The sequence below is a fragment of the Salvia hispanica genome, chromosome 6 (assembly GCF_023119035.1).
Source record: "Salvia hispanica cultivar TCC Black 2014 chromosome 6, UniMelb_Shisp_WGS_1.0, whole genome shotgun sequence".
NCBI classification, from domain to species: domain Eukaryota; kingdom Viridiplantae; phylum Streptophyta; class Magnoliopsida; order Lamiales; family Lamiaceae; genus Salvia; species Salvia hispanica.
In genome coordinates, this window is record NC_062970.1 from 10612444 (window position 1) to 10624024 (window position 11581).

Genomic DNA, 11581 nt, shown 5'->3' on the forward strand with positions numbered 1-11581 from the left:
GTTTAGTCTACTTTTCTAATTTTATTAATTTGAATAGGTGGAGTATTTTGTAAAAAGGAGAATGTGAAAGACATTGAAATATAACCAAAAATTATTCCGCGCTATATATCGTGGGCATCACTTGATGGTTCTAACTAACTTACTATATTTCATTATTGTATCATTTTATATGTATCGCAAATCGCAATGGCATCCAGGAATGAATTAAACACTCTTTGTTATTTCCGCAACATTTCGCAACAACTAATTTTCATTTATTTTTGGAGACTCTACACTACATTATTTCAATTTTTTGATGCAGTTTTAATGTAAGCTTTCTCCTCCTGTCCATTTGTAGTAAATCAAATAAATTAATAAATTCTAACATTTATAGTACATTTTACAGAGTAACCTCAGTACTAGTAAAGCAGCATCATAGTTAATAGTTTAGCATGAAATGATGAAAATGATGAGGTATAAAGTTGGAATCCTAGCTATTAATATGGTGATTACCTAGCTAAATAAAATTAAAAGTTTAGTAAATCATTGTAAGTAATGATCAATAGAAAAGCAGTCAAACTAAGATACATAAAATTGAAGAATTAATGTAAAAGTATAGATGAAGATAGAGTTTGGTATGTTTTGGTGTGTAAACTGTATAGGAGTATAAATTTGGTACTCAGTGTTGGGACGTGGGAATCACAAACCAGGGCAACAAAGTTCGAATGCACCGTGGTCCGTGGGTGGAAAGATTTCGCCGCCCGTGCAAACTTGCTTCAGTTTGGGACAAAGTGCACCTTCATATTGGTAGATCCGATGGAAGTGCATTTTCTTGTTGTATTCGAGGATTGAGTCTTTTGGGGAAGCATTTTTTAGGGCATATAAGTATGAACAATGCGCATGAGGTCACTATTATATATGTGTGTGTACTCGTTTTGTAATGTATGTATGTTTTTCAATTATGGATGTAATGAAAGTTATTCTTGTGTTGCTTGTACTATGTCAGTTTCTTTAGTACCTAGTTTTAAAGAATTGTCTATGCAATTAAAAATTATACAGATACCATGATGTGAGCAAAAAATTGGTCTCCACCAATAAAAACTCAAAATAACTTGGTTGAAATGAACATAAATAACATCGTACCACAATTGAGTTCGAAATAAGTAGATTATCTGACTACTGCATATAACAAAACTATAGAATAGCCGATTACAATCCCATACAAAAACTACCAAATAGTAAGACATAGAAGTTGCTAAAGTAGGCGACCAATTACAATTCCAAATACAAATATTACATCAGCCATAAACGTGAAGACGACTTGGATATGGAGTAGGCAATCAACATGTACTTCCCGAGCCCGCGATGTAACCCTCTCGGTAGCAGCAGATCTCCATGAACAACCATCGTTTACGGGTTCTGGTGTAACCAGCAGATCTCCATGAAGTTGCAAGATTGAACTCAAAATTGAGTGAATGAAGTGTGATACCGTTTGCAATGAGTGACGGAAATTGAAGCCCGCATGCTATTTTTATTGTGATGCGCCAAAACGCAAAGGAACATTGCAACCTGCTCTTCGACGGTAACGAATCTTCCATCAATCAGGTCAGTCCGCTCGCGCAGTAGAATGCATAATCGACCAAATGTATTGCGATCCATTCTAAGATTGTTTATGCAATCAACGAAAGTAAGGCCTACCAGACGCGTTGGGTGGGCGACTTGTGCCGAAACACGCTCTAATATTCGGTAAGGCTGCACATTTAATCTTCGTTGTTGAAAATGACCGGTTGTTGTGCATACATTCCAGAATAGCTGTAAACAACAACCTCTTCACACGATTGACTTCCTGATACTCCTCCACAACTAGCGACACAACATCACGTTCGTGACTACTAGACCTCACAGACAAAATCTCCTAATATTGGGAAATATGAGGGTTTTGGAGACAAAATCTCCTAATATTGGGAAATATTGGCCAATTCATTGCGGCTTACGAGGCGTATAATTTATCCGCAACAAAATGAGAAGTTAATAATCAACGTGAAACAGTCGTTTTTGGATGGAACGGAGCTCTATCTGGGTCCGTTATGGGTTTCCCAATTTGATACCAAACAAAGAGGATAACATAGATAAAATGGCTTAACCATGCTCCTGGCTACTACCAAACACAGCCTTTCACTGAAATCATAGTAGATGTCGCCCAAAAAATATAATAAAGTTTTATAGGATATTATTTTTCATGTACTTCCAAATCCATCATCCAGATGGTTAAAATGATTCTACAAATTCAATGAGCCTAGTGTCCCTTTCAATTCACCCCAATTCAAAAATATTTTCAGCATTCAATTTTCAACGTCGAAGCGTTTATTCGTAGTCCATATATTAAAACTCCAGCCCGATCTTCCAATTACTTAAATCAACAGCCCAAGTTAAATTTTCAGCCTAAATAGCTGTGCTATTTGATTCGATACGAATTTTAAAAAATATAATAGAAAGTGAGTTAAAAAAAATTAGTAGCATGTGTATGTTTTACTTTTATATATTAATTTTATAAAAATGTAAGTGAGAATGAATTAGTGGAATATGAAATCTACAATTAAAAATGAAAAAAAGTGAAAATGATAAATTTTTAAGGATGAGATAAAAATGGAAATAAGTGACAAATTTTTAGTAATCGAGAATATTATAATTTTTTCAGTTTTCTCGTAAAAAAACTACATTGGGATTATAAATATTTTGTGCATTTATTATTTCTTCTTATCCACTGGGTTATTTTGAAAATTCTGATTTTTATGAGTTTCTTTCTATTTTCGTATTGTGACATATCGTATTTTATGCATGACTTAAATTGTTATTTACTTTTCATTTTTAATCTACTTCTTTGATTGTATATTCCTTTAGGGCGTTTTATTCTCCTCGTACATATGTATTGTTGTTCTTTGATTGTTTTATTCGTATTTTTATTCTTTGATTATAATCTACGTAAAACCATTGCTAGAAATATATATATAATGAAACCAAACACATCAATTTTTATGGGTACCTAATTGGACCTTCTCGTGTTTTTTATTATTTGATTGTTTTATTCTGATAATATCATTCTTACGCCATGGTATTAACTTGAAATTTTAAAATCATGATATATGTTTGAGGTCGTATGCAGCATAGCGACTTTGCTCCTTCATAATAATTTATAAAGAATATTTATATTCTTAATAATAGAATGAAACATATTTTAATTTCCTCTACCAATGGAAGGGCCCACTAAAAGGATTTGAATTCCGATAATTTTAATTACACTTATGATTATAATAATACTAATAAAACAGCATCATACTTAATATTTCAGAATGAAAAAGGTGAGGCATAAAGTTGGAAATGAATCCTAGCTAAATACGGTGATTCCCTACAAAATAAAATTAAAAGTTAATCATTGTAACTAATAGGGATGTCAATTGGGCTAACCCGCTTGGGTTCGGGCCAACTCATTCGGGTTGTCGAGCTATATGGGTGCGGGTTATTCAGGCCGTAGATTTTTCGGGTTATAGATTTTTGGCCCTAACCCTAACTCTTCGGGTTTCGAGCTAACCCACGGGCTATTCGGGTCAGAAGTGATCTTATTGGTTTCTTTCTATCCAATTCAATATTCTAACTTATAAAAAAAACAGATTGTCGTAAATTGAAATATTATCAAAGTGATCAAGAGAAGGAAAATAATAGCAATTCAAAATTGAAACAAAACACATAAACATATTGCTCAATTAGTAGCACGTGTGAATCTGAATACAATTAAATGGAAATCATGCATTTCAAAAGGAGTTAAATAACGTTCTTAATTGTATACCCAAAAAATTAAATTCTAAGAAGAAAAGATAGTACATATAATTGTATGCCAAAAAATAAATTGTATGGAGTTTAATGTGATTATATAAGTACATATTATGATATTAGTATACTCTATATTTCATATAACCCTAAATTTTAATTTGAGAAGGAAGACATAATTACCATATATAGTTCATATGTCATATATATTTCATATATATAAGAATATAAACCCTAAATTTGATAATATTTTTTTTAAATGCTCAACCCATGGGCTAACCCGCAACCCACCCGGGCCAGCCCGCATAATCCGCAGACCCAAACGGGTCAGCCCGTGTAGCCCGGTTATGTATTTGGGTTACAATTTTCCAGCTCTAGCCCTATGATTTTACCAGATTATTTGGGTCGACCCGCAGGTTTCGGGCTAGATTGACATCCCTAGTAACTGATGATCAATAGAAAAGAAGTCAAAGTGATATACTGATACTAGTACATACTAAAATTGAAGAATTAATGGAGGAAATATATAAGTCTGAAGATAGAGTATGGTCTGTTTTGGTGTGTAAATTGTATAGGAGTATAAGTTTGGTGGAAGATGAAAGAGAAAGGTGGTTGAAACAGAAGAAGCTTAACTTGGAGGCAATGGAGACTCTGCACCCAACAGCTAGCAACACATGACCACGCACATTAGGTAGCAAATAGCAATACACACACACATACACTTTCCTAGCTTTGTAAACTTAAATATATTCGATTCGAATTTCGAAACACTCCATTACTCGACATCTATCTTCTACACACAATTAATTACAGTAGAATGGAAGCCAGCGCAGGGCTGGTGGCCGGTTCCCACAACCGGAACGAGCTCGTGGTGATCCACGGCCATGAAGAGGTGAACAAACACTTACTATACTCCTAGTATTTAATTTTGCATTAGAATTAATTTTGATTTGTTTTTGGACTTTGGATTGCAGCCTAAGGCTTTGAAGAACTTGAGTGGGCAAGTATGCGAGATATGCGGAGACGAGATGGGGGTGACGGTGGAGGGAGAGCTGTTTGTGGCGTGCAACGAATGCGGCTTCCCAGTGTGCCGGCCTTGCTACGAGTACGAGAGGAGAGAGGGCAGCCAGCTATGCCCACAGTGCAAAACCAGATACAAGCGCCTCAAAGGCAAGTGCTAAAAGTAATTAATGAATTAATTAATAGGAGTAATGTAGAACTAATTGTGCTAGTATCAATTTAGGGAGCCCTCGGGTTGAGGGAGACGACGACGAGGAGGACACTGACGACATCGAGCACGAATTCAACATTGATGAGCAGCAGAAAAAGAACACTGATATAGCTGAAGCAATGCTTCATGGTAAGATGAGCTACGGGAGAGGGCCGGAAGATCACGAGGATATAAACGCCCAATACCCACCGGTTATCTCAGGCGGTCGCTCCCGCCCGGTCAGCGGAGAGTTCCCCATTTCAAGCTATGGAGATCAAATGGGGCCCACTTTGCATAAGCGGGTGCATCCCGTCACTGATGATCATGGTACATACCCATATATATGTAGTATTGATTAATATGTTTGTTACTAAGCTAAGTACATCATAAATAAATATATACTCCTATATGAATTTTGCAGCAAGTGGAAGATGGGATGATAGGAAAGATTTGGGATGGAAGGAGAGAATGGATGAGTGGAAAGTGCAGCAAGGAGGAAATCATGATCAATATGATGAATTAGCCGATCCTGACATGGGCATGTGAGTTGAGTACAAAAATAATTACACAATTTATTTACTCCATATTAGTAGTAATTAATTTGTAAGTATATATTTACAGTATAGACGAGGCGCGACAGCCACTCTCACGCAAAGTGCCAATAGCTTCGAGCAAGATCAACCCTTACCGCATGGTAATCGTTACCCGCCTTGTGGTGCTGGCCTTGTTCCTCCGCTATCGGATCTTGAACCCGGTCCATGACGCCATCGGCCTCTGGCTCACCTCCATCGTCTGCGAGATCTGGTTCGCCCTCTCCTGGATCCTCGACCAGTTCCCCAAATGGTTCCCCATCGATCGCGAGACCTACCTCGACCGCCTCTCCCTCAGGTATGAGAGAGAAGGTGAGCCTAACATGCTAGCCCCAGTCGACATATTCGTCAGTACGGTGGACCCCTTGAAGGAGCCTCCTCTCGTTACCGCAAACACCGTGCTTTCCATACTGGCTGTGGATTATCCTGTTGACAAGATATCTTGCTACATCTCTGATGATGGTGCTTCCATGTGCACCTTCGAGGCCCTCTCTGAGACCGCCGAGTTCGCCAGGAAATGGGTCCCCTTTTGCAAGAAATTCGCCATCGAGCCACGAGCGCCCGAATGGTACTTTGCTGAGAAGGTGGACTATCTCAAGGACAAAGTGCAGCCAACTTTTGTCAAGGAGAGAAGGGCTATGAAGGTAAAGAAAGCATTACTATCACTATTATTTAACAAGTGTGTTAATTTAATTTGTTGTCGTCTTACTCACACAGAGAGAATACGAAGAGTTCAAGGTGAGGATAAACGCAATGGTGGCTAAGGCGACCAAGGTGCCCCCGGGAGGATGGATCATGCAGGATGGGACGCCCTGGCCAGGGAACAACACCAAAGATCATCCTGGTATGATTCAAGTGTTTCTAGGCCAGAATGGGGGGCTTGATGTCGAAGGTCACGAGCTTCCTCGCCTCGTCTATGTCTCCCGTGAGAAGAGGCCAGGCTTCCAGCATCACAAGAAAGCTGGCGCCATGAATTCTCTGGTAAAGATATTCTATTCACTTTGTGATGTGGAATAGTATATGTTTTAATTATTATTGTGTTTTGCAGATTCGTGTTGCCGGTGTTCTCACCAATGCGCCCTTCATGCTCAACTTGGATTGTGATCACTACATTAACAACAGCAAGGCTGTGAGAGAAGCCATGTGCTTCTTGATGGATCCACAGGTTGGGAAGAAGGTCTGTTATGTGCAATTCCCTCAGAGATTTGATGGCATTGACAGACACGACCGATATGCCAATAGAAACACCGTCTTTTTCGACGTACGTACGGAGTAACATGATTTTTCCCACAACATACATACATAGTACTCCTTTGTAAATTCATTTTTGTTTTGCTTTGTTTTTACAGATCAACATGAAAGGTCTTGATGGGATTCAAGGCCCAGTGTATGTGGGAACAGGATGCGTTTTTAGGAGACAAGCATTGTATGGGTATGATCCTCCAAAGGGGCGTAAGCGCCCGAAGATGGTGAGCTGCGATTGCTGCTTCCGACGTCGCAACAAGAAGATCCCACATGGAGATGCAGATGTTCAAGGTATGTTTGTTTCTCTATTGAACAGTCAAGTCCTTCATATGTGTTATTTCTCTAACGGAAACAAGTGCAGGATTTGAAGACGACAAGGAGATCCTCAAGTCACAGATGAACTTTGAGAAGAAATTCGGACAGTCACCCATATTTGTGACCTCAACTCTGATGGTGGAAGGCGGCGTCCCACCTTCTTCCAGCCCCGCAGCTCTGCTCAAGGAAGCCATCCATGTGATAAGCTGTGGATATGAAGACAAAACAGAATGGGGCTTAGAGGTAATACACAATAAAGTAGAGCTACTACTGCAAATCACAAATCATTCAAGAAACTAACTTGGACTTATTTGTGTTGATTGATGATGAGTTTAGTTAGGGTGGATCTACGGGTCAATCACAGAGGATATCCTGACAGGATTCAAGATGCACTGTCGCGGGTGGAGGTCAATCTACTGTATGCCTAAGAGGCCTGCATTCAAAGGATCAGCTCCCATCAATCTGTCGGACCGTCTGAACCAGGTGCTGCGGTGGGCTCTTGGATCAGTGGAGATCTTCTTCAGTCACCACAGCCCCCTCTTGTACGGTCACAAGGAGGGCAAGCTCAAGTGGCTGGAGCGGTTTGCCTACGTCAACACCACCGTCTATCCCTTCACGGCTCTGCCCCTTCTGGCCTACTGCACACTCCCAGCCATCTGCTTACTCACCGGAAAATTTATAATGCCAGAGGTATAATTATATATAACAATAAATTATGAATGTGAAGATGGAGGTCCAACTCCAACTAACGCTGGGGAAATTTGTGATCCAGATAAGCACTTTCGCGAGTCTCTTCTTCATCGCTCTGTTCCTGTCCATCTTCATCACAGGGATCCTAGAGCTGAGGTGGAGCGGGGTGAGCATCGAGGAGTGGTGGAGGAACGAGCAGTTCTGGGTGATTGGAGGCATATCAGCGCATCTATTTGCGGTGATCCAGGGGCTGTTGAAGGTGCTGGCGGGGATAGACACCAACTTCACAGTCACATCTAAGGCATCAGACGATGAGGACTTCAGCGAGCTGTATGCCTTCAAGTGGACCACGTTGCTCATCCCTCCAACCACCATCCTCATCATAAACTTGGTGGGGGTGGTGGCTGGGATATCTGATGCCATCAACAACGGCTACCAATCGTGGGGCCCTCTCTTCGGAAAGCTCTTCTTCGCCTTCTGGGTCATCGTGCATCTTTATCCCTTCCTCAAGGGTTTGATGGGCAAGCAGAACAGGACTCCCACCATTGTTGTCATATGGTCTATCCTTCTTGCCTCCATTTTCTCCTTGCTTTGGGTCAGGATTGATCCATTCATACTTAGGACTAAGGGCCCTGATACCAACAAATGTGGGATCAATTGCTGATTCATTTCCCCACACTAATGAATTTTGTACTATTTTTTTTGCAAATTGGAACACCGATTTCTCAGCTTCTCTTTAGTGCTTCTCTTCTCTATGTATACCATAATTCGTAGATCATAAATATTTGTGCATATTAGAAAATCCATGAGTTTATTCTGTGTAGAGTTTCATCGAACAAAAGACAAAACAAAAAAAATAAAAATAAAAATGAAATAAATGTATTATAGAGCATCCAAAAAGTTTTTTCGAAGTTGACGAATGTTCTTCTTCAACTAGGTGAAGATTAATTAACCCAAATCATAATTTTTGTTAATTTAAAATCACAACGTGTGGAAATTTTTATGACTTTATTTTGTGTGATTACCCCGAATATAGCGCCCCGAATTTTTATGACTTTAATTTCTCAACTATGTGGAAATTATTTATTTATTTTGTGTGATTATCCATTTGTGAATGTTTGAATATTAATTTAATTTAATTTAATTTATGTCGTGCTTGTGCGCGATTTAATTTTCGAACGTGTGGGTTTAATTAAATGGGTTGCATAATTTTTCCAGCCTATAACTCCCTATTACTGTCGACCCCCTCATCTTTTGGAAGAATTATAGTTTTCTTGGATTCAAAAAATTGGCTTGGGATATTTGTTCAAATTAAATCCAAACCAAAGCTTTCCTACTTTGTGCTACCCAATTTTCGACCCCCTCCGTATTCTTCCTTGTGAATTTCAAAAACCCATCTATATTTAACTGAAGAAGATATTATTTTTATGGATTTAATCAATGTGCATATTCTTTCATAGTTAAATCCAGAATCAAATCTTACCATAACTAATTCCTTTCTTATCATATTCAAGGTATAGCATGAGATATTGATTGATTTTATTTCCTATTTTATGGATTTCTTTTTGCCCTTACATAGTGGGACGAAGGGAATATATCATGTCTTTACAATTTTTGCGAGATGCCAAAAAATAACTAATTTTGATGCATCTCCATGTCTTAAAATAACTAAGTGAGACTCATATTGCACTAACTTATTCAACCTACTTTTCTTTACATCTCTTAAAACTTGTGCCATAACTAAATAGGACTCCTATTACGGGACAAAGGGAGTACTTTATAAGTCTTCTCCACGTTTCACGTTGAATGAGTCAAAACAAAAAATCTTATTGAGAAAAATAGACTTCATAGTTGAAAGTCTCGTTGTTGTTTCTCGTGTAAGTGTTCCAAATTGCAGGTGAAATTAACGCAGACTGATCAATAGAGAATTGACAGACTGACCCAGAAGACACGCCTTGACTTAACCTGCAATTTCTCACAGATGGATCAAGCGGTACAAATTAACTGATCAAGTTTGATTCCCAAGATCCATCCACATGCTTTCGGGTGTGCAATCGAGAACTGAGAGCTGCTTTCAAAGCCTTAACCCACAATGCTATTAGCTTGTAAAGAGAAGTAAGGGTCGAATCCCACAGAGATGAAGTGTTTTCACATTTGTTGTTGACATTTGGGAGATGGCTGCTGCCACGCTTGAAAAGTGGATTAAGTTTTTATCCTACTTGACTAACAACGAACTAAACGAACTGATCAACTTCACTCGACTATACTAGGAACAGAACTATCTATGCTAACTCCTAACTAATCAACCTAGAGATCAACTGGATTAAACTGAGAGATTCAAACTAAAACTTTCCCGAAATAGCCAAACAAAAGGTAAAAATAAAGTGGGACCAAACCCCGCAACTGACAGACTCAAAAAAGCTGCTAAAAAGTAAAGTTGGTGTAAAGCTGCAAATCTAGATCTGAACAACTAACTGCCTCATATTCTTCATCGGATCTGCCAACGACAAAGCAAAGTCGAACATCTTGAAAAGAGAACAAACTGAAGATTGGATGTAAAAAGTAAACACAACCCATAGCTATCAAACCTAACCGTCTTTATCAAGCGAAAAATGAATTGAACAACAATTTACCATAATCATGCAAACTTAAAACATAGGACCTTAGATCTACTTAATCTAACATGGATCCATCAAAATCGAACACAATCAAATGCAGATCTATGAGATGGAACGCAAAGCATCCATATATACTTCAACAAAACTCTTCGGAAACAAAATCCAACAAACACAGCGAAAATCACAACTAAGTAAGTAGAGACATCCTCCATCGTTCTCGCTTCACTCAGATTAACTAGGCTTATTACAGGAAAAAGCTTCTAAGTTGAAATGCCTCCTATTTTCAATTACTTTCACTAAGAGGATCATGTCGTATTATATTCACTGGCTCATGCGACAAAACTTAGACCTACAGACTCTTAACATGCAGACAAAATAATGCATTGACTCCTCTCCCCCTCCCACTTCACTCAAGCTTGTCCCCAAGCCATCGTCGTGAAGGGGGGAAACAGAGAGATCAATGCAAAACAACAAAACAGGTTATAAAAATATAAACTTCTCACACTTAGACCAAGCATTGGGCTAAGTGGGAGAAAAGCACAATAAAACAGAAAATACAAACTTCTCACACTTAGACCACGCATTGGGCTAAGTGGGAAAAAAGCACAATAAAACAGAAAATACAAACTTCTCACACTTAGACCACGCAGTGGGCTAAGTGGGAGAAGACACAGACAATTATAAAACACACATAGGTAACAGAAATAATAAAAAAAACTAAAAGCATGAAAATTAAAAGTTACTTGGTCATGGGGTGGTGATTCACTTCTGGGGCTGGCTCCCTCGAGAGCCAGACTGGGGTGGGATTCCGGGTCGGATCATCCGTACTTTCTTCTTTGCTGGCTGCTCCAGCTCTTCCTCCTCATGTGCTGATTGTTCGGGTACTGGCTTCCTCACTATAGACTTTGATTTAGATGGGCTTGGAACTTGTTTGGGAACGGGCGGGGAGATCAACTGCTTGAGCGATTGCTGCGGTTGCCGACGGAGGGACTGCTCTGAATGGGCTGCTTGACTTCACTGCTGGACCCAGGAGTTACCTTCGACTGGGTCAAGGGGAGCGTCTGCTGCATCCACTTCAACATTTTCATTGAAAGCTCCACCGCTTCCGT

At 39.1% G+C, this 11581-nt stretch overlaps 1 protein-coding gene across 1 annotated transcript; it reads left to right on the top strand.

The window, feature by feature from the left end:
• Positions 1-4538: 4538 nt before the first annotated feature.
• On the top strand, positions 4539-8593 carry LOC125194396 (cellulose synthase A catalytic subunit 7 [UDP-forming]-like). The gene is made up of 11 exons (XM_048092584.1): positions 4539-4696; positions 4779-4974; positions 5048-5341; positions 5436-5556; positions 5636-6248; positions 6322-6585; positions 6653-6865; positions 6954-7140; positions 7211-7407; positions 7501-7854; positions 7937-8593. The coding sequence occupies exons 1-11, from the start codon at positions 4622-4624 to the stop codon at positions 8516-8518; spliced, it is 3096 nt and encodes a 1031-aa protein (XP_047948541.1). The 5' UTR covers positions 4539-4621; the 3' UTR covers positions 8519-8593.
• The last annotated feature ends 2988 nt before the right edge of the window (positions 8594-11581 follow it).